Genomic DNA, 18,852 nt, shown 5'->3' with positions numbered 1-18,852 from the left:
TTATATTATATTGTACTGTATTAGTTGTGTTTCATATATTAAGGTGCATTACATTAAGCGTTACAGTAGTTTGTACTGCATTATATATAACAATATTTTATTTTATTACTATATATTAATATTAATATTAAATTAATTTTATTTAAATTCATGAATATTTTATTATTTTATTATTAGTTATATTTAATTAATTATTGAAATTTACTATTAAATAATATATTTTTAACTTTCGTACATTAATTACTATAATATAAAAAGATTAAAAAAAGTGTAATACAATGTAAATTATTGGGAGATTGTCAAATTTCTCTCTTCTTTAAAATTGATATTTATTACTTATCTACACTATTTTCAAAATAAAGAAGCAAGAGTTTTTTTTTTTCCCTCAAAACATACAAAATAGCATAGACAAAGAGAGCAGAAAGAAAGAACAAGTTTTGTTCCAACAAATACATAAGGATAATTGAATATCGAGGTCGAAAACTTTCAAGCTTTTAACTCCTATGCTGCCAAGAAGTACAGTACTAGAGTTGATTAATTCGGATCATAGGATGAGTTATTGATTTGAATATTTTTTTTCTTCTAATAGCTACTAAAGTTATTTTTAGAATCCCACTACGTAATGTACCAAGGCTAGACCAATTGTTTCGGCATCATGAAAAGAGAGGGCTTATACTGTTAAAAGTGGTTGTCATGGGGCCTGCTGCTTAATTAGTCAAAATCCTCTTCTTGTTCTTCTTTTACCACAGGTTGGTAGAAGCACTTATGGTGTTTATCTCTTCCTAGCAAAATTAAAATTTTCATGTGGCAGGCTTTGTTGAATATTTTATCTATAACAGATAACTTGTAGAGGAGAAAAATCCTTGATTCCCCAATTGTCAGAGATGTCAATTAGTCAGGGAAGATGCTTTCTATGCCTTACTGTCCTATAAAAGGCCACTACTACTATACCCTGTAAAGGGCCACTACTACAATACCCGCATGTATCACATACATGCGGGTAATAAAAAGTTAAAAAATATATATGGTGGCAGCCAAACATTAAAAAAAAAACTTGGAGCAACTGGTAAAGAGTAACTGGTTGCTCTTTAAATGAATATTATATTATGAAATAATATAATAAAAAATATATAACAATAAAATAATTATTATTTTAATAATAAAGGCAACATAATAATAAAAAATTAGTTTCAAGTTTAATGGTCACAGAATCAAGTTAACGGTAGGTGTTTCATGTTTATTGGTCCATTAATTACATGATTTTCGGGGTTACAAGTTAATGATCCCAAGTTCCATGTTCGTTGCTCTAAATTTCAAGTCCCTTTGGTTTCAAGTTTAATGGTCCCAGTTTCAAGTTAATGGCAAATATTTCATGTTTATTGGTTCATTAATCGATGTTGCAAGTTAATGATCCCAAACTTCATGTTCATTGCCCTCAATTTCAAGTTCATTTTATTTCAAGTTTAATGGTCTCAGGTTTAAGTTAATGGTAGGTGTTTCATGTTTATTGGTCCATTAATTGCATGATTTTCGGGGTTGCAAGTTAATGATCTCAAGTTCCATGTTCATTACTATAAGTTTCAAGTTCCGTTAACTTCAAGTTTAATTATCTCAGTTTCAAGTTAATTGTAGGTGTTTCATGTTTATTAGTCCATTAATTGCATGATTTTCGGGATTACAAGTTAATGATCCTAAGTTCCATGTTCATTGCTCTAAATTTCAAGTTCATTTGGTTTCTATTTTAATGGTCCGAGTTTCAAGTTAATGGTATGTGTTTCATGTTTATTGGTCCCTTAATTGGGGCTGCAAGTTAATAATCCCAAGTTTCATATTCATTGCCCTCAGTTTCAAGTTCATTTGGTTTCAAATTTAATGATCCCAATTTTAAGTTAATGGTAGGTGTTTTATGTTTATTGGTCCATTAATTGCATAATTTTCGGGGTTGCAAATTAATGATCTCAAGTTCCATGTTCATTACTTTAAGTTTCAAGTTCCTTTGATTTCTATTTTAATGGTCCTAATTTCAAGTTAATGGTAGGTGTTTCATGTTTATTAGTCCATTAATTAGGGTTGTAAGTTAATGATCCCAAGTTTCATGTTCATTACCCTCAGTTTCAAGTTCATTTGGTTTCAAGTTTAATGGTAGGTCTTTTCATGTTTATTGGTCCATTAATTGCATGATTTTCGGGGTTGCAAGTTAATAATCTTAAGTTCCATGTTCATTGCTTTAAGTTTCAAGTTCCTTTGGTTTCTATTTTAATGGTGTAGATTAAAGTTAATGGTAGGTGTTTCATGTTTATTGATCCCTTAGTTGCATGATTTTTGGGGTTGCAAGTTAATGATCTCAAGTTCCATGTCCATTGCTTTAAGTTTCACGTTCATTTGGTTTCAAGTTTAATGGTTCCAGTTTCAAGTTAATGGTAGGTGTTTCATGTTTATTGGTCCATTAATTGCATGATTTTCGAGGTTGCAAGTTAATGATCCTAAGTTTCATGTTCATTACCCTAAGTTTCAAGTTCATTTGGTTTCAAGTTTAATGGTCCCAATTTTAAGTTAATGATATGTGTTTCATGTTTATTAGTCCATTGATTGCATGAATTTTGAGGTTGCAAGTTAATCCCAAGTTCTATGTTCATTGCTTTAAGTTTCAAGTTCCTTTGGTTTTTATTTTAATGGTCTCACTTTCAAGTTAATGGTAAGTGTTTCATGTTTATTGGTCTAATAATTGGGGTTGCAAGTTAATGATCTTATGTTTCAGGTTCATTGCCCTCAATTTCAAGTTCATTTGGTTTCAAGTTAAATGGTCCGAATTTCAAATTAATGGTAGGTCTTTCATGTTTACTAGTCCATTAATTGCATGATTTTCGGGGTTGCAAGTTAATGATCCCAAGTTCCATGTTCATTGCTTTAAGTTTCAGTTTGGTTTCTATTTTAATGGTCCCAGATTCAAGTTAATGATAGGTGTTTCATGTTTATTGGTCCCTTAATTGCATGATTTTTGAGGTTGCAAGTTAATGATCCTAAGTTTCATGTTCATTGCCCTCAGTTTCAAGTTCATTTAGTTTTAAGTTTAATGGTCTCAATTTTAAGTTAATGGTAGGTGTTTCCTTTTTATTGGTCCATTAATTGAATAATTTTCAGGATTGCAAGTTAATGATCCTAAGTTCCATGTTCATTGCAATAAGTTTTAAGTTTCTATAGTTTCAAGTTTAATGATTTCAATTTCAAGTTTATGGTAGGTATTTCATGTTTATTAGTCTAATGTTTCATGTTTATCGATTTTTCAAGTTTCCATTTCTTTCACATTTAATAATAATAAAAAATATCAGCCATTCGATCTACTCCAATTTAATCTAATGGTTATTTTTTATGCATGTATGAGATACTTGCATGTACTGTAGTAGTGCCCCTATAAAATAGGTTGAAAAGTATGGAAGAATTCAACTTTAGCTGTTGTTTTAAACAATGACTCTTTCAGTGACTTCTATGCACTCTTTGTACCTACACTCTTTATTATCTAAAGAGAATTTCAATGTTTTCTGGTTCTAGCTTTGGTCAGTTTGAGATAAAGAAATCTTGCTATTGCTCATAAAGGAAGGAATGATACTTTGAGTACTTTGGTAGGGGTTGACAGTTTAATTTAGGCTTATAGGGATGCTCAAGATACCTATGTTACACCATTTGAAGCATCTCTAATAAGTAAAGAAGAAAAATAGTCTCCTCTTGAAAATAACTGGTTTAAGTTGAATTCAGACGCAGCAATCAATGAGGCTAAAAGTTTTTATTGGGCTTGGAGTTTATGGTTGCTTGCTTCAATACATAGAAGATACTTGTCGAGTGATATTGAATTTGCGGAACGATATTGGAAGGCCAAGTTGGTAGTGGATTTGGGGCTTACTACACTTGCGATTGAGTTAGATTCAGCTAATGTCATTAATCTTATATCAGAGAGAATTATTAGCAATTTGAAGATTGATTGACTTATATTTGATATTACAAATCAATTGACTTATATATGATATTAGAGCTCTCATTTGTAACAAAGTCTGTTTTTAGTGAAACATGTACCAAAAGTCTTGTAACTCAATGACCCACAATGTTGCTAAAATGGCTCTCGGTCGATGTGCGTCCTTCAATTGTAATTCTATTGTAATGTTTTTGGTTAATGACGCATTAATTTTCCAAAAAAAAAAAAACATGAAGTTTAAAGGAAGTTTCCAAATTTTAAATGCAACAAAAAGGCTAAAGGACGATGACGACCATTAAGGAAAGGCAACAAAAACAAGAAGTTAGAAAATTTAAACTAGCTGTAATCCGTAAGAATCAAATTTCTTATAAGGCCATGCAGGTGAAAACAGAAAATGAAACTCAAACAAACACAGAAAAAGGATAAATTCCTAAGAGATAATGGTTGACTTGTTTAGAGAAGTAATCTGCCAAATAGCAACCACCATTATAGTCCATTGATGCCCAATCAAATTCTTCAATTCATGGAGTTTATAATTGTCTGCAAATTGGTTTCCGGTCAATTAAGACCAACCAAATAAAGGAAATTATAAAAGAATTTGAATCCATCTCCTTTCCACCCTCCTTTCCTGTCAACCAAACATCACCTATTATAGTGAGAGAAAGATTATTTGATTTGGCTGGGCTCTATAGACTATAATCCGCCTCAATTCATTCTTAAGGGTGTTTCAAAATTTCTGCATTTATCCCAAAAAAAAAAAAAACCTTAATCCTTGTGATCAATGGTGGTTTTATGATACAAGTATATAGATAAATAAAATTCTATAAATTACTAAACTATATATGGATAAATAAAATTCTAAACCATAATGAATAATGACCTTAATTACTTTCAAAGATGAATTCAATAAATCCCTTCATACTTGCTAGGAAAATAATGATCTTCCCAAACTATATAATGAATAATAACCTTAATTACTTTCAAAGATGAATTCAATAAATCCCTTCATACTTGCTAGGAAAAGAATGATCTTCCCAAACTTTTCCTTTTCCTTCATCCTTGTGTGTTCATGCTTCAATTAAAGAACACTTTTGTTTTCATTAATTCTTTTTAAATTCTTGACCAAACCAGTAAAAATTGAGGATTGATCTAGTACTTTGCAGTAACAAAACCTATTTTGGTGTTACAAGCAACAGTTACTTGCCGGTCAGCTCTGTACACGTTGAGGTCAACATTGGTAGCTAAACGAGTCTCCTTGTTGAGTGATCATCAATAAGGGATTTGCTCATTCGCGGAACTTCTTGAACATCACTAGATCATCAATCCTGCTGCCAGCCTGATCTCTAAACTTCAATTAAATGGCTGAAAGTGATTTGGATTTCTGGGGAAAATGGTTTCATCGTCACTCCCTTTTCACTGCTGCCTTTGCTGGCGCTTCTTTTTTGCTTTCAAATCGACAACAATGATTGAAATGTTATCAGAACTGTTTCTGCCATATGCTATTTCTGTGAGATTATCAGCCACAACTTGTGCTGGCGAAACCTCGTCAACCAACAGGGACCTGCGTCGCCTTCTTAGCAAGCGGCGAGCTACCTCACCAACCTCTTCATTCGTCATGACATCCCAAAGTCCATCACTTGCCAAAATCAAACACTCATCCTCATCGGTCCTTGTCGTGAAAGTAATCTCAGGCACTGGAATTATACAAGGCCTTAGATACCGATCCCCTGAAAGAAGCCCTTAAGCAATGAGTGATGCGAGAATGAATCAATCATTTTTTTCCCCATTCCCCATGTATAGTTAGTGATTATAGTATTTTAATGACTTGAAATATAGTTAGTGATCTGAAATGATAAACCTAGTCAACTTATCAAATGCCTCAAATAACAATGGAGAACAGGATCTAAGTTTCCAACCACAACATGTGATTATGAAATGAACATGGTGTGGTGACGATTATGCTATTTCCAGATTTAAGTCGATGTGGAGAAAACCTTACCAGGGTAGACATGATGATAGCTTATCAAAAGTCAACGACAATAACATACTTGTATATATTCAACTTCTTTCAGAAAAAGTGAAGGAATATGAGACCTTGGGAAGTTAGGAAGAAACTTGTGGATTGATTAGCTATCAAGAAAATGAATAAAGGGAATGGTAATGATATTATACAATTAGAATTCTATACTTCTTAGGGACTTGCATGGTCCCGATTATTTATGATGCATTGGCCCCAACAGATTATCACTCAAATTGAGTACCAATGGAATAAAGAAAGAGGGTAGATATATATGATGGTGGGGGAACAGAACGTACATACACTATTTCGATCCCCCATGCTTCAATAATTACTAAACAAAGAAATCAGAAACAAAGTAGAGGAATAGAGATAAAAGGAAACCTATAGCTCTGGACATGGCAAGAACTCCGAAAACCCTAGCACCATTCCAATTTATGACTCTCCCTCCAGCTCCTTCGATTCTCTCGAGTTCGTCCTGTCTATCAGGCTGTAAAATCAACAAGCAGAATACGTCTTCAGTCCTCTTAATGAAATAAAATCTTAACAATACTAACAGAAAACCTAATCTGTGACTACAAGTGGTTTCCTTCATTATAGTCTTTTGATCAGCCTCTTTAGACGGTTATGTACTACTCAGATTTTAAGTGATGCCTTAGATCGTTTTCTAAAACAAAATTGCTCCATACACGTTTAGATATCTGTCTACTGAAAATATAACATGAACATAATATCTAACAATAGAAGTAATTGGCATAGAGATTATGCAACCCAATCTACAACAATGTGTAAGTAAAATAAAGAATGCTAAGTCCTAAAAATTAAAAAGGGATGTGAAAAAGAGAATCTGATATGACCTTCTGATCAACAGTCAATGGGATTGTTTCAGTCCCGCGACAAAGCACAGCCCTCGAGTCGCCACAGTTGGACGTAATAATCTGGCAACCAGAGAGAACCACAACAACAGCAGTTGATCCAACCATTTCAGGAGCTGCTGCCTCTGTCAGAACCTCGTTGTCTGTCCTTTCGAAACCGCTAGAAAATGCAACTTCCCATCTCCTCTGCCAATCACTACAAACCCTTTCTCGATCCCATTCTTCAGCTATCACTTCGTGCATCCGCTCGGCACAAAATTTAGCCACCTAAATATCGTCTAAAAGGTTGGCATCAGCTTGTCAATTTTACATGGTAATGACACATCATCTTAGGATGCAAAGGTTCCTACACCACATAATTAATTTAATATGTCCAGAACGCAACATTATTGTTTTAATCAAATGTTGATGCATCCCTTATCTTCTTTTCTTTTCTTTTCTTTTCTTTTTAACCCATAAACTGCTCCACCAATTAAAACAAGACAAGAATAATGATATACAATTACTTATACAATTTATTTCATCATTTATTACAATCATAAAGGACGAGTTAATAAAAAAGCCAACTCTAAAATTACGTGAGTGGATGTAAGGTACATAAAATGTAACTTAGAGAGAACCTAATAAGAATTCTAGCATATCAACGATGATTTTTTGATAGAACGGTATGGGCCAGGTTACAACAGCTTCACCAAACACTTGGCCGCATGAAAATGACATCAAAACCTTAAAATCTTTGGCTCATCGAGAAATTTAAAAAAAAAAATTGCAAAACAAAATAAAAACAGTAGGGCAGGCGACAGGCTTTTTTTCATTCATACCAGCCAGCTGGCGTACAGTTGAACCAATCACAAGTCAAAATCTACGTTCTAAAGAAATAAAGGGCACCACCGTCCAGCACGTGCACCGCACGAAAGATTTAGACCATCAGATTTTATAGATTCCAACAAAAACGGAAGGATCCACAAAACTTCAAATTGTGGACGTAAATTTCTCTCTTACTGTTGGGGTATATACCACTTCCAATAATAAAAGTAAAAAAATTGAACCATGATATAAGAGATTTGAACTCAATAGAGATCTCTGATTATAAATATGCATTCTATTCTAATTTTCAAGTATACATATACATAGATATAAGAGTCATTCTCTTGCGAAGCTACTAACAAAGTACGGATGTTCTAGTTATAATATATATAGACACATACACACACATATTATATTTATTATTTTAAAAAAAAAAGAGAGAGAGAGGAGGGGAAAGAAATTGCCAATTTAAAAAGAATTTCAAAAGTTGTGAATGAAGTGAACAAATTAATTCCATTGAATTTTGATTGGGTTCTGCTGATAGTAACGGCCGGTGATAATGCGTCCGTGACTGTGTCGGTAACTATGACGCACGTTTCTGTGACGCAAGTGACACAAAGTTCCACACGACTCAATGGCACCTAAAATTAATAAATAGTATTGGCACGGATTTCAACGACACGTGTCTCAGTCTCTGTAAAGAAAATGAAGGTTCGAATAAAATTTTTAAAATTTTTACAAACATAACCAAAGATTGTGTTACACGTGTCAGACCAGTTCGAACAAACTATTGCAATCTATCAAAGAGACGGAATAATTTCACATAACGTTGCCAAAAAATAATAATTTATTTTTTAAAAATTGGCTATCTGGCTAATAGCAATAATGCTCATCCCCGAGAATGCTGGTGCTAATAGTTTTTAATTTTTCCATGAAGTCACAGCTCTAGTAGGAACCAATTATTTGATTTTCCCGGTGCCAATAATTTCAATTTTTTAAGTTAGTGGACAGGATTAAACTAACAAAATTTTGAACAGTTTGTACCTGCGAGCCACCGTGACCGTCATAGACGCCAAAGAAATGGATGGGAGAGATCTCGCCGCAGGACCTGGAACCAGGAGCCGTACAACCACCTACGTGATCGCAAGTGCAAGACATGAAACCGGGCATGACGGTGACAGCATCCTCCATCTCCCTACGTCTACCAATCACAGATGTTAAACCCCAGGTAACTCCTTTATTATCCCTCCCCACACACATCAGCCTCGCCGTCGGCGTCACCGCCACCGTCAACTCACCGATGGAAGGAATGGGGTCCACCAGCCTCGGAACCACTGTTTCCTCGACAAGAATCGCTGGAATCTCGCCGGAGCTTGCGGAGATGTCCCCGGAGCTAGTCGTGCTCCTGGAATCGTCGGTGCTTAGTACAAATGACAAGCCTGAACTCGCCGATGCCAAGTCCGTGTCAGCGACCAAGTCGAATCGTTCGAGTTGCTCTTCTTCTCGCTCTGAAAGGGGTTCCATGTAGTGACTGTTCAGAGAGAAGGCGAAAAAGGAGAGAATTGAATGAGATAATAAAAGAAGAGAGAAGTAAACTGATAAAAGAGCGACACGTAATAAGGAAAAAAGAACCATTGATTGTTGATTATTGTACAAAAAGGAAAAAAATAAAAAGTCGTACTCATTTACTTTTTGTTCAACCGCCACGTGTTATTTTCTTTTTATTTCTTTTGTTATGGTCGAGGTTACGCACCACTTTCATAATTAACGGAGGAGAGTTTCTCTGTTGGGCGGTGTTTCCGAAGCGCAATGCACCCGCAATCTGCGGATTGAAGTGTCAACTTGCGGGCTGTAGATTGCGTGGCAACGAGTGATCGAGTTAGTCCAGCATTGTCCCAAAAATCTCTAATAATGTAGGAGATTATAAAGCCTTAATACGTGGCACGTTGAAAGAATGTGGAGCCTACCCATTCGGTAGGTAAAGATGATTTTGAGTGAAATTCTAACTCTAGGAATCTAGTGATCTGCCACGTTGAATATCTTATTTGAGATCCGACGGCCAGAATAAGCAGATCAAATCGTTTAAACTTTATTTACGATTAAAGAAAAGAATGGTGATTCACGGCAATAGATTGGGACCCAAAGAGAGACCCGGACTTGGCTACTCCTGTTAGTGGGGCCCAGCAGGTTTGAGCACGCAGCACTCCAAATCAAAAAGAGTCCAATCGGAATCGCTGGGATGAAATAGCACTCCATTGAAAAGCAAGGTATGAATCAAGATCCAACACGTGGCAAATGGGCCCCACTTTTAGAATGGACACGTATCACTAAATCATGGATCGGTTCCTCCACAAGACTTGGATAAATGGACAAGAAGAAGACTCCTAAACGACGAAAGGACTAAATTACCCTCAAAGTGGGCAGGGGTGCATGTGATGTGGTGCTGGAGCCATACGTAACACGTTTAAAATTATTTTGTATAAATTGAATAAATAATATAGCATAACAGTTTCAGTTAAATGAAAACCTTATACTAATAAAATGAAATTAATTGAATTTGTAGGTCTAATATTTCTTAGTAAGCAATTACCAAAAGGACCACGTTGTCCTTTCCGTTTGTAAGCTAGTAAGCTACCATTTGTTTAAAGGGTAAGCCTATTTAAACTTATGATTTTTCTCACTAAACTCTCTTTTTAATTAATTTTTTTATTATTTTGCATTCGATGAAATTACCCAATTAATTTATTTTCTCTTTCTCTACATTTTCAAACTTTTAGGTTTAGATCCAACGTTTTAGTTTTTTGGTCGGAAGATTCGGTGAAATAACAAATATCTGGATTAGGTAATTAATCATGAGACCTAATCCATTTGCGGCAATTTCATGTTATTGACTTACTGTTTAAAAGCACTCAATATGTTTGTTGATAAGTATTATTATTATTATTATTATTATTATTATTATTATTATTATTATTATTATTATTATTATTATTATTATTATTATTATTTGCTAGCTTGTTGACAAGAAATTTAAACTCGCAATACTAATCAGCTTGATATCTAACTTTGCTTGGAAAATCAGAAATTAAGATTAGGGGTGGGCAAAAAAACCGTAATCTTAAAAAAACTAAACCGAACCAACGATTTTTTCTAATTCGGTTCGGTTTTTATTTTAAAAAAACCGAAATATACCGTTTGTAAAAAAAAACCGAAATGTCGATTCGGTATTCGGTTCACTTAGCTGAACCGAAAAACTGAATTATTTTTTTATTTTATTCAAATCAAACATGTGTTAATAATTTTATTCAAATCAAACATTATTTTATTCAAATCAAACTTGTGTTATTTCTCTTTATAACATTATGATTATGTTTATATAGATAGAGTATTGGAGTTTGGTTATGTATTTTGAAATTTTAATATTTCATATTTTGGGAGTATCTTATTAATAGTTAGTAAGATATTAGTGATAAAATGTGTTTTGAATACTTTGTATTTATTGTTAATATTTGTAATAAAATTAGGATAAATTAATTGTTGAAAAAAATTATTACATTCATGAGGCCCAATGGGCTAAAAATTTAAAAATTCAAAATAGGCCTAATAGGCCCAGAACCGAAAAAACCGAACCGAACCGAACCGATCCGAAAAGAACTGTTTGAGTTCGGTTCTTATTCGGTTCTTTTTATAAAATAATCGATTTAAATCGGTTCTACTTAATTTCGAACCGAACCAAACCGTGCCCACCCCTAATTAAGATCCAGTTAATGTACCCACGTGTCACAAGCGTGCGTATAAGAATATTCTACCAAATCTAAGTTGGTTTAATGCAATCTTTAGATTCTTAGCTGCTGGCTGGCTGCAATGATAATTTAGCTGTGGAAAAGATGTTCTTTCTTTCTCGACTTGGTAGTTGGCACCAGAGCAACCTAGATTTAAATTTTTATAATAAGAAACAATTTATTCCTAGTATTTGCAGCAATGATCAAATTTCTAATTCTTTGATCGAAAGGAAAAAAAATTATTTCAAGACTTAGTCTAAACGAAACGTAGCAAAATAATGACGTTGATGATCAAAGACACCCTTATCACTAGAGCTGGCAAAATTTGACATGACCTGATTACCCGACACGAATACGACATAAATAAATAGGTATGGGTCGTCAAATTTAATACGATTATTAAATGAGTAAGGTCTGGGTCGACACGATTTTTTTCCGTGTCGGGTTAGGGTTAAAATTCTTGACCCATTTACCCGATCAATAACCCGATTATATTTTTTATTTTAAAATAATTTACAGGTTCTTGTCATCAAAACTCAAATATTAGAGATGATTTTCTCTTTTATTTTTATTCTTTAAAAAGATGAATATAAACATAGTGTTTTATTTATAAAATTTTAAATACATTTAGATATTCAATAGTGTAAATGTGTAAAATATTGGTAGACATGTATATTTTATAATATTGATATATAATATTATTTATATATATATAATTAAAAAATCAATAGTGTAAATGTGTAATATTTTGGTAGACATGTATATTTTATAATATCGATAAATTATATATGTATGTATGTATATACGTACATGCGTACGTATGTATGACAGTGTGTAAATATTTGATATAACTTTTGTTTAATATATAGATATTATGTGGTTTATTGGGTAACCCGATTATTTTTCCGTGTCGGGTTTGGGTCTCAATATTTTGACACGATTATTAAATTGATCGGGTTTGGGTCAAGCTAAATTTAACACAACCCGAAGCTGACACGACACGAACACGACCCGATCACTTGTTTTGCCAGCTCTACTTATCACATATGATTTGCTTCTATTTTTATTTTCTAAAGGATCGCTTTAAGTAGTTATCGAAAAGTTTGATACCCATTAATACTAGTTAAAACATTCTTACAATTATTCTGGACTCGTTTGAAAATTATCAATAACAGTCTTATTATCATAATTACTAAAAACATTATTTTCTACGTATGCAACTAAGCAATCATGTATCCAATTATCTTCCTTCGTTTCTTCACAATGTTTATGGCCGAAAATGCTTTTCTAGTTGACGAAATGGAACAAAAGAAGAGAAAGAATTTTAATGGAGTAAAAGAGGGTTGTGTTGATCAAGGGTGATAAACGAGAGCTGAGTAACAAGTTTTTTTTTTTTTTTAATTGGGAAAAGAGTAATGAGCAATGTGCATGAGATTTGAGAGATAAGAAAAATCATTTTGTTAATATTTTAATTGAGTTGGAAAATATTAGTTTGTCTCCACTACAAAAGACAATTTATAAAATTGCCCCCACTGAAAAATAATTATCTTAAATATTAACATGAAATTTTAAGAATTTTTTTTTTAGTAAGGTCAATTGCCCACGCTAGCTAGTAAGTATATTTGCCCTTGCCTCTGGGAACTCCGTCGAATGCTTTCCAAGCGGTTTTATTTAGTTAAATACTTGAATTCGAATCTCGAATAGGTGGGGTTTAAAAATTAGTTTAAACTTTGCCCACTCATTGATCTTTGAAAAAAAAATCCCCTTAATTCTACTAATTATCGATGAATATTCATAATTCATTTATAAAAAGCTGAATAATTTTACAGTAAGAGAATTCCTTACTTTAATAAAATAATGAACAAGTATAAAGATAAAAAAAAACACATATTTCATTACAGTACAAGATAAATTGCACAACATTAAAGGGTCTATTTTTTCTTTTAGCTTGTCCCTTATTTTATTAAAGTTAAATAAAGTATTTTTTTTATTATAAAATTACTCTTAAAATATATTTTCTTCAAAAGAGAAAGGGAAAAAAGAAACAAAAGGAAAAAAATGCAAATAAAAGCCAAACACATTTGTGCCTTATTTAAGCTTGGAACAGAGCAAAAGATGTTTGGGTCTAATGCCTCTTTAACACATTTGACCCATTGTCTTATAAGTGATACTAATAACACTAAGATCACGTTTGGTATTAAGGCATTATAGGTTTTAAACTTAGTTGTTGTGAAAAAAAATATTATAATTATGAAATAAAAGTTAATAGTTTATACTAAGCGTAATTTCTAAATAATAATTTTGATAAAAATAATAAAGATATTATAAGTCATTATAAAAGTGATTGATCAAATTAACTTAACTTTTAAGTTACAGTAGTTATTGTTTACGAAGCAATTTAATATCATATATTTTAACCTACGGCTATCCAACCTTAATACCAAGTAGAGTCTAAGTTGCACTCTTGCATTTCATGAAAGTGCTATAACGGATGCATTTTAATATTTAATCCCAAAAAGTCTATCCAATCCTAGAATTATTCCTTGCTCTCAAACATAACCTTAGGTTAAATACTTTTCAAAGAAAGGGAAGTTAACATGTTAAATACAAAACAAGAGGTCCTGCTCATTAGTAACATGCAAGCTTTTAACAGTGAAATCAAAGAGGTTATCATTAGTAACAGTAATGGTTGGAACTCGATTCCCCTTCTAATAGGAGTTTATTCGACTCCCCTTCTAATAGGAGTTTATTTGGCTCCAGTATTAAGTGAGGGTGGTTATTTGGGTTTTGCCATACTAGAATCAAGAAGGAGAGTCTCAATTGCTATCTGGTTATAAATATCAGTAGAGTTCTTATTGTAATATATCAGTATTTCAAAAAACAAATCAAAGAGGTTATCATTCGTAACTTCATCAAAATAATAAAATAAAATAAAAAGCCAATGAAACAACGACACATTTCTTGGGGGAATTCTGACTTTGGATTATCCATATATTAGTAGGCATTTATTGACAATCAACAACTATAAGATTAATAAATTAAAGGAAGTAAATCAATTACTCTATTCAAAAAGCACGTGACTAGATCTAACAGAGGGAATCTCATTTTTCCGGTCGAGTATATTAGCCTATAAATAAATTTATATGAGATAACTAGATAAAACAAGTATTTTTACATCTTACTTTCTCTCGAATACATCACTAAATTGAAAGTAAGAATCTCTTTAATAGATACATAGTCGATGTGTTCAAATATTCTGCTTATGAATGGTTGGAGATGACATGGAGAAGAAGGTAAATTCGAGCTATTGAAAGTGTCACAACTCATATTCTACACCAAGAATAACGAAATAGGTGAAACCTTCGGACTGTTGAAGTAAAAGATCATGTCATTTTGTTGTACTCTAAATTAGTTGGTCGTATCTAAGGTGGATGTTATGACGGTAATATGATTGTTACTGGATTGGATTCGGATCACCCGCGAACATGACAAGAAACGAGACGCCTGGCCCCGAGCTAATGATACCATACTTAATTATTTTTCTTTTTTACACCCATTAAAACAGTTGACCGGCTCAGGCGAGCAACCCCAGCATTTAGTTTGAGTGGTGATATTTGGTGCTCTTATAATACTTTTCTACTCCCCATTAATTACTGTTATGTTAATATCTATTTTTATCTTTACGTGAAAGGACTTAAAAGAATAAACTGCTTTTAAGTGCACCCATACTTAAGCTTATACATTTTTCAGAAACTACAATTTTTTCAAAAGAATCTAGAGAAGCTGCTACTGCTTATTACATCATCCCATTCCGAATATTGAAGAAAAATATAAAATTTCATACCACAATATTAACTAAATTGAACACTTTGAAACATCAAAGCAAATAAATTTATTCATTCAATAAAAATAACAAACACTTTGAAGATTGTTTACAACTATACCTCAATCCATAACATTTTCATACTAAACATAAAGGTGGCCAACGGGTCGGGCGGCACGGGCACGACACGTGTCCATGTAGCATGGCACGACACAAGCACGTTTCGGCATGACACGACATGCACGTGGGCCGGGCTCAGATTTTTAAGCACGTGGGCTTTAAAAGCACGACACGATTAGTGGTGGACCAAAGTACGGCACGCGAAAAGGTACGTAATAAGCACGCGGCCCCTGTGCCATCAATAGCACGTGGCCCAAAATGTATCAAAGTAATTTTTTTAATAAAAAGTAAAAATAAAATGTTATAAGTTTATAAATATTTTAAAATTAAAATTTTTAATATATTTTATTAAATTAATTTAAGTCTTAGTTTTAAAAAAATTCTAATTGTTTTATGTTTATCATTTATCAAATGAATAAATAAATATCATAATTTTAATAAATAAAATTATAAATATCACGATTTTATAAATAATATATCAAAATTTTACGACAATTGATATTTCATTTATGAAATCGTAATTTAGTTAATGGAGATATTTTTCATTTGTGATTTGTGAATAAAATATTTTTCATATTTATACACAAAAAAATTATGAATGAAATATATTTTTTTTATAATAAATTAAAAGTTACATTTTCATTCAATTGAGTTCAATTAAATTATAATATTAATAGTTCAAATAAAATTAGGTGTAATTTGCTTCACCGCTGTTCAAATAATATTTTTGTGTTATAATTGAATTGATAATTGTGAAATTAAATATTTAAACATATAGTTGTGAAATTGTGATAAACTGATAATAAATATTAATTGTTCTCTTAATAGTTAATAAAAATTATTATTATTATTATATGGGCTAATGGACTTAGAAAAGCACGTTAGGTACGTGAGCTTAAATAAAGCGCGTCAAGCACGAAGGGAAAAAAAAATTGATAGACATTTTTTGGGCAAATCGCGCGTGGGCTCGTGTCGTGAGCCGTGCTGGGCTTAACAAAAAGAAATTGGGCCAGCACGGCACAGCCCACCAAATGTTGGCCCTCACAATCCTTAGTTTGATGGCACGACCCATTGGCAATGGAACTGTTTACAACTATGCCTCAAACCGTAATTTCTCAGTTTTGCAAACACTACAAAATCCCATATTAACATACCATAAATGGAACCCACGAATTGCGATTGTAAGAAAAAAGACACACAGCTGCATTAGCAAGAAATGCTAACCGGACGAGATCATAACTACAGCGCCCACACACGGATGCAATGCTCTCTGGAATAGGGATGGCAAATATCCAATTATGGATGGATAATATTCATCCAAATACAAATCCATAGTTATCCATGATGGATATATCCATACCCATATCCAGTATTTAATATTGGACATGGATATGGATTTTATCCATAAAGATATGGATATCCATGAATATTTTATTTTTATTATATAAAAATAATAAAAAAATAAAATAAAAAATAGTTAAAATCAGTATTAGATTCTAATATCAAATAAAAAATAATAAACATAACAAATATCAAAACTATGAATTAAAAAAAAATTATAATATGAAATTACAAATTAAATACAAAAAGTTCATTCTTCTAACACATCATTAATCTCCAATCTTCTAACACATCATTAATCTCCAACTAGATCATCATCATTAATCTGCAAATTCAAGCAAAACACAGATAATATTAAATGCACAATGAGCCAAATGAAAAATGAAAGAAGCTTAATAGTGTAAGTTCAGCCAGTTGTGACAGTTACCTGCGGATATGATAAGTGCCTGACCAGTATAATTCAGGTTTGCCTTTGCCCAAGGAATGTTTCGAACTGCAACCAACTGATAACAAGAAGTAAATGAGAAAATGACAGAAAAAAGCCAGACCTGCCATTTGATGCATGAATAGAGCAGATATGAACTAAACAAGAAATTCTAAAACAGACTCCAATTGTATGTTTCTCAGCACTTTACTTCCTAACTAAATAAATATATAATATAGATAGTAGGTAGTCTATTGTGCAAAGGGCTCACATGCTTATTATTTCTTAATCTCAGAAGTGATCAAAGTATTTTAAGCATCAACCAAGGCAGTTACATTTTCTGTAATATTCAGCTTAAACCATATAATTTGCCACCATGGCCATAACAAATGAAATATCTTTGGCAGCCGGATAGATTTTCAAATCAAGTGAAACTTAAGATGAATAACACAGGACAGAAGATTAGGTAATAGAAGACAGGGCCACAGAACAGAACACCAGGGATCTGTAACATTGAGGTCCTTTCCTAAAAATATACTCTTCAATTAGGCACAACAATAATAGAAAAAAATTGAAAATATTACTAGCTGCTTCCACTGATGCAATAAATAAATAAGTATAACCATGATATTAATAATTGAGCATCACAATAAGCATCAAGCACATACCAAAAAAGAAAAATAAACACTATTCAGAACATGGTTGGGTCTCCTCTTCATCATCATTATCAGTCACTTCTCCATTTATTTCTTCCCCATTCATTACTTTATCTTTAGGAATCTCACCTAATTTTTAAAAAAAATTGTAAAATATAAAAAAAACAAATACTATCAAAATCAAATAGTGTGCAGAAGTGAGCTGAATTTGATACCTTTTAATTGAGCCCATATCCAATTCTGAGTACACATTAAGGCCTCTACTGTACTCGGATGAAGTCTACTACGATGTGGGCTTAAACATCGACCTCCCGCACTAAAAGCAGATTTGGAAGCAACTGTGGAGATCGGAATAGCCAGCAAATCTCTAGCAATCTCAGACAATATCGGATATCTACTTCTATTCACCTTCCACCACATTAAAATATCGAAGTCTGGAGTAGTCTTATCCTCTTCTTCCAAGTAAGTATCTAACTCCGACTTAACTCGTTTACGAATATGTTGGCTTTTGAATGCATTAAATTTTTTCACATCCCACATACCCATCACAACTGAACTAGAATTAGAATTACAAACAACACTAGACTCACCAAATCCTTCAGCTAAATTCGATCCAACCATCCTCTTTTTTTTTTTTATATTCTGAATATAAGTTAGAACAGAGAGTACGGATTCTATCAATATGAGTTGATGCATCACTACCATAAATCTGAGGACAGAAATAATCTACTAGAACCATTTTGTATCTAGGATCCAATACAACAGCAACAACCATTACACCATGGATTTCATCCCAATATTTTCCAAACTTTTCTAACATACTTTTCGCCATATTTTTTATCACATCACATGAAGAATTAAGCCAAGCATTCAATGATAATCTAATTTCCCAAATTATTTTAAACTGATACCTTAAGATCCGATTTCGTAGAGTCCACGAATTGTCAATAAAATGCACTGTCACGACCATATATCCTTTTTTTTATTACTAGATGTCCATATATCCGTAGTAATGGAAACTTTACTAGTAATATCCTCCA

General features: G+C 32.6%; 1 protein-coding gene across 1 annotated transcript; it reads right to left on the bottom strand.

Annotated features, from left to right (window-relative positions):
- Positions 1-4,833: 4,833 nt before the first annotated feature.
- LOC102623733 (protein phosphatase 2C 56-like) lies at positions 4,834-9,276 on the bottom strand. The gene is made up of 4 exons (XM_006475500.4): positions 8,711-9,276; positions 6,842-7,126; positions 6,369-6,474; positions 4,834-5,694 (listed from the first exon to the last, which is right to left on the bottom strand). Exons 1-4 carry the CDS (start codon positions 9,188-9,190, stop codon positions 5,381-5,383), a joined length of 1,185 nt encoding a protein of 394 aa, XP_006475563.2. The 5' UTR covers positions 9,191-9,276; the 3' UTR covers positions 4,834-5,380.
- Positions 9,277-18,852: the final 9,576 nt, after the last annotated feature.

This window comes from Citrus sinensis, chromosome 1, assembly GCF_022201045.2.
Source record: "Citrus sinensis cultivar Valencia sweet orange chromosome 1, DVS_A1.0, whole genome shotgun sequence".
Lineage (NCBI taxonomy): Eukaryota > Viridiplantae > Streptophyta > Magnoliopsida > Sapindales > Rutaceae > Citrus > Citrus sinensis.
Note: the sequence above shows the minus strand (reverse complement) of the source record. Positions and strands in the feature narration are given on the sequence as shown.

Bases quoted from the DNA above. Each gene is read 5' to 3' on its own strand.
- LOC102623733 (XM_006475500.4), bottom strand. From the start codon at position 9,190: ATGGAACCCCTTTCAGAGCGAGAAGAAGAGCAACTCGAACGATTCGAC. The intron at 6,475-6,841 runs GTCATATCAGAT...TTGATTTTACAG, and splicing joins CATTGACTGTTGATCAGAAG to CCTGATAGACAGGACGAACT. The intron at 5,695-6,368 runs GTTTCCTTTTAT...GGCTTCTTTCAG, and splicing joins TGCCATGTCCAGAGCTATAG to GGGATCGGTATCTAAGGCCT.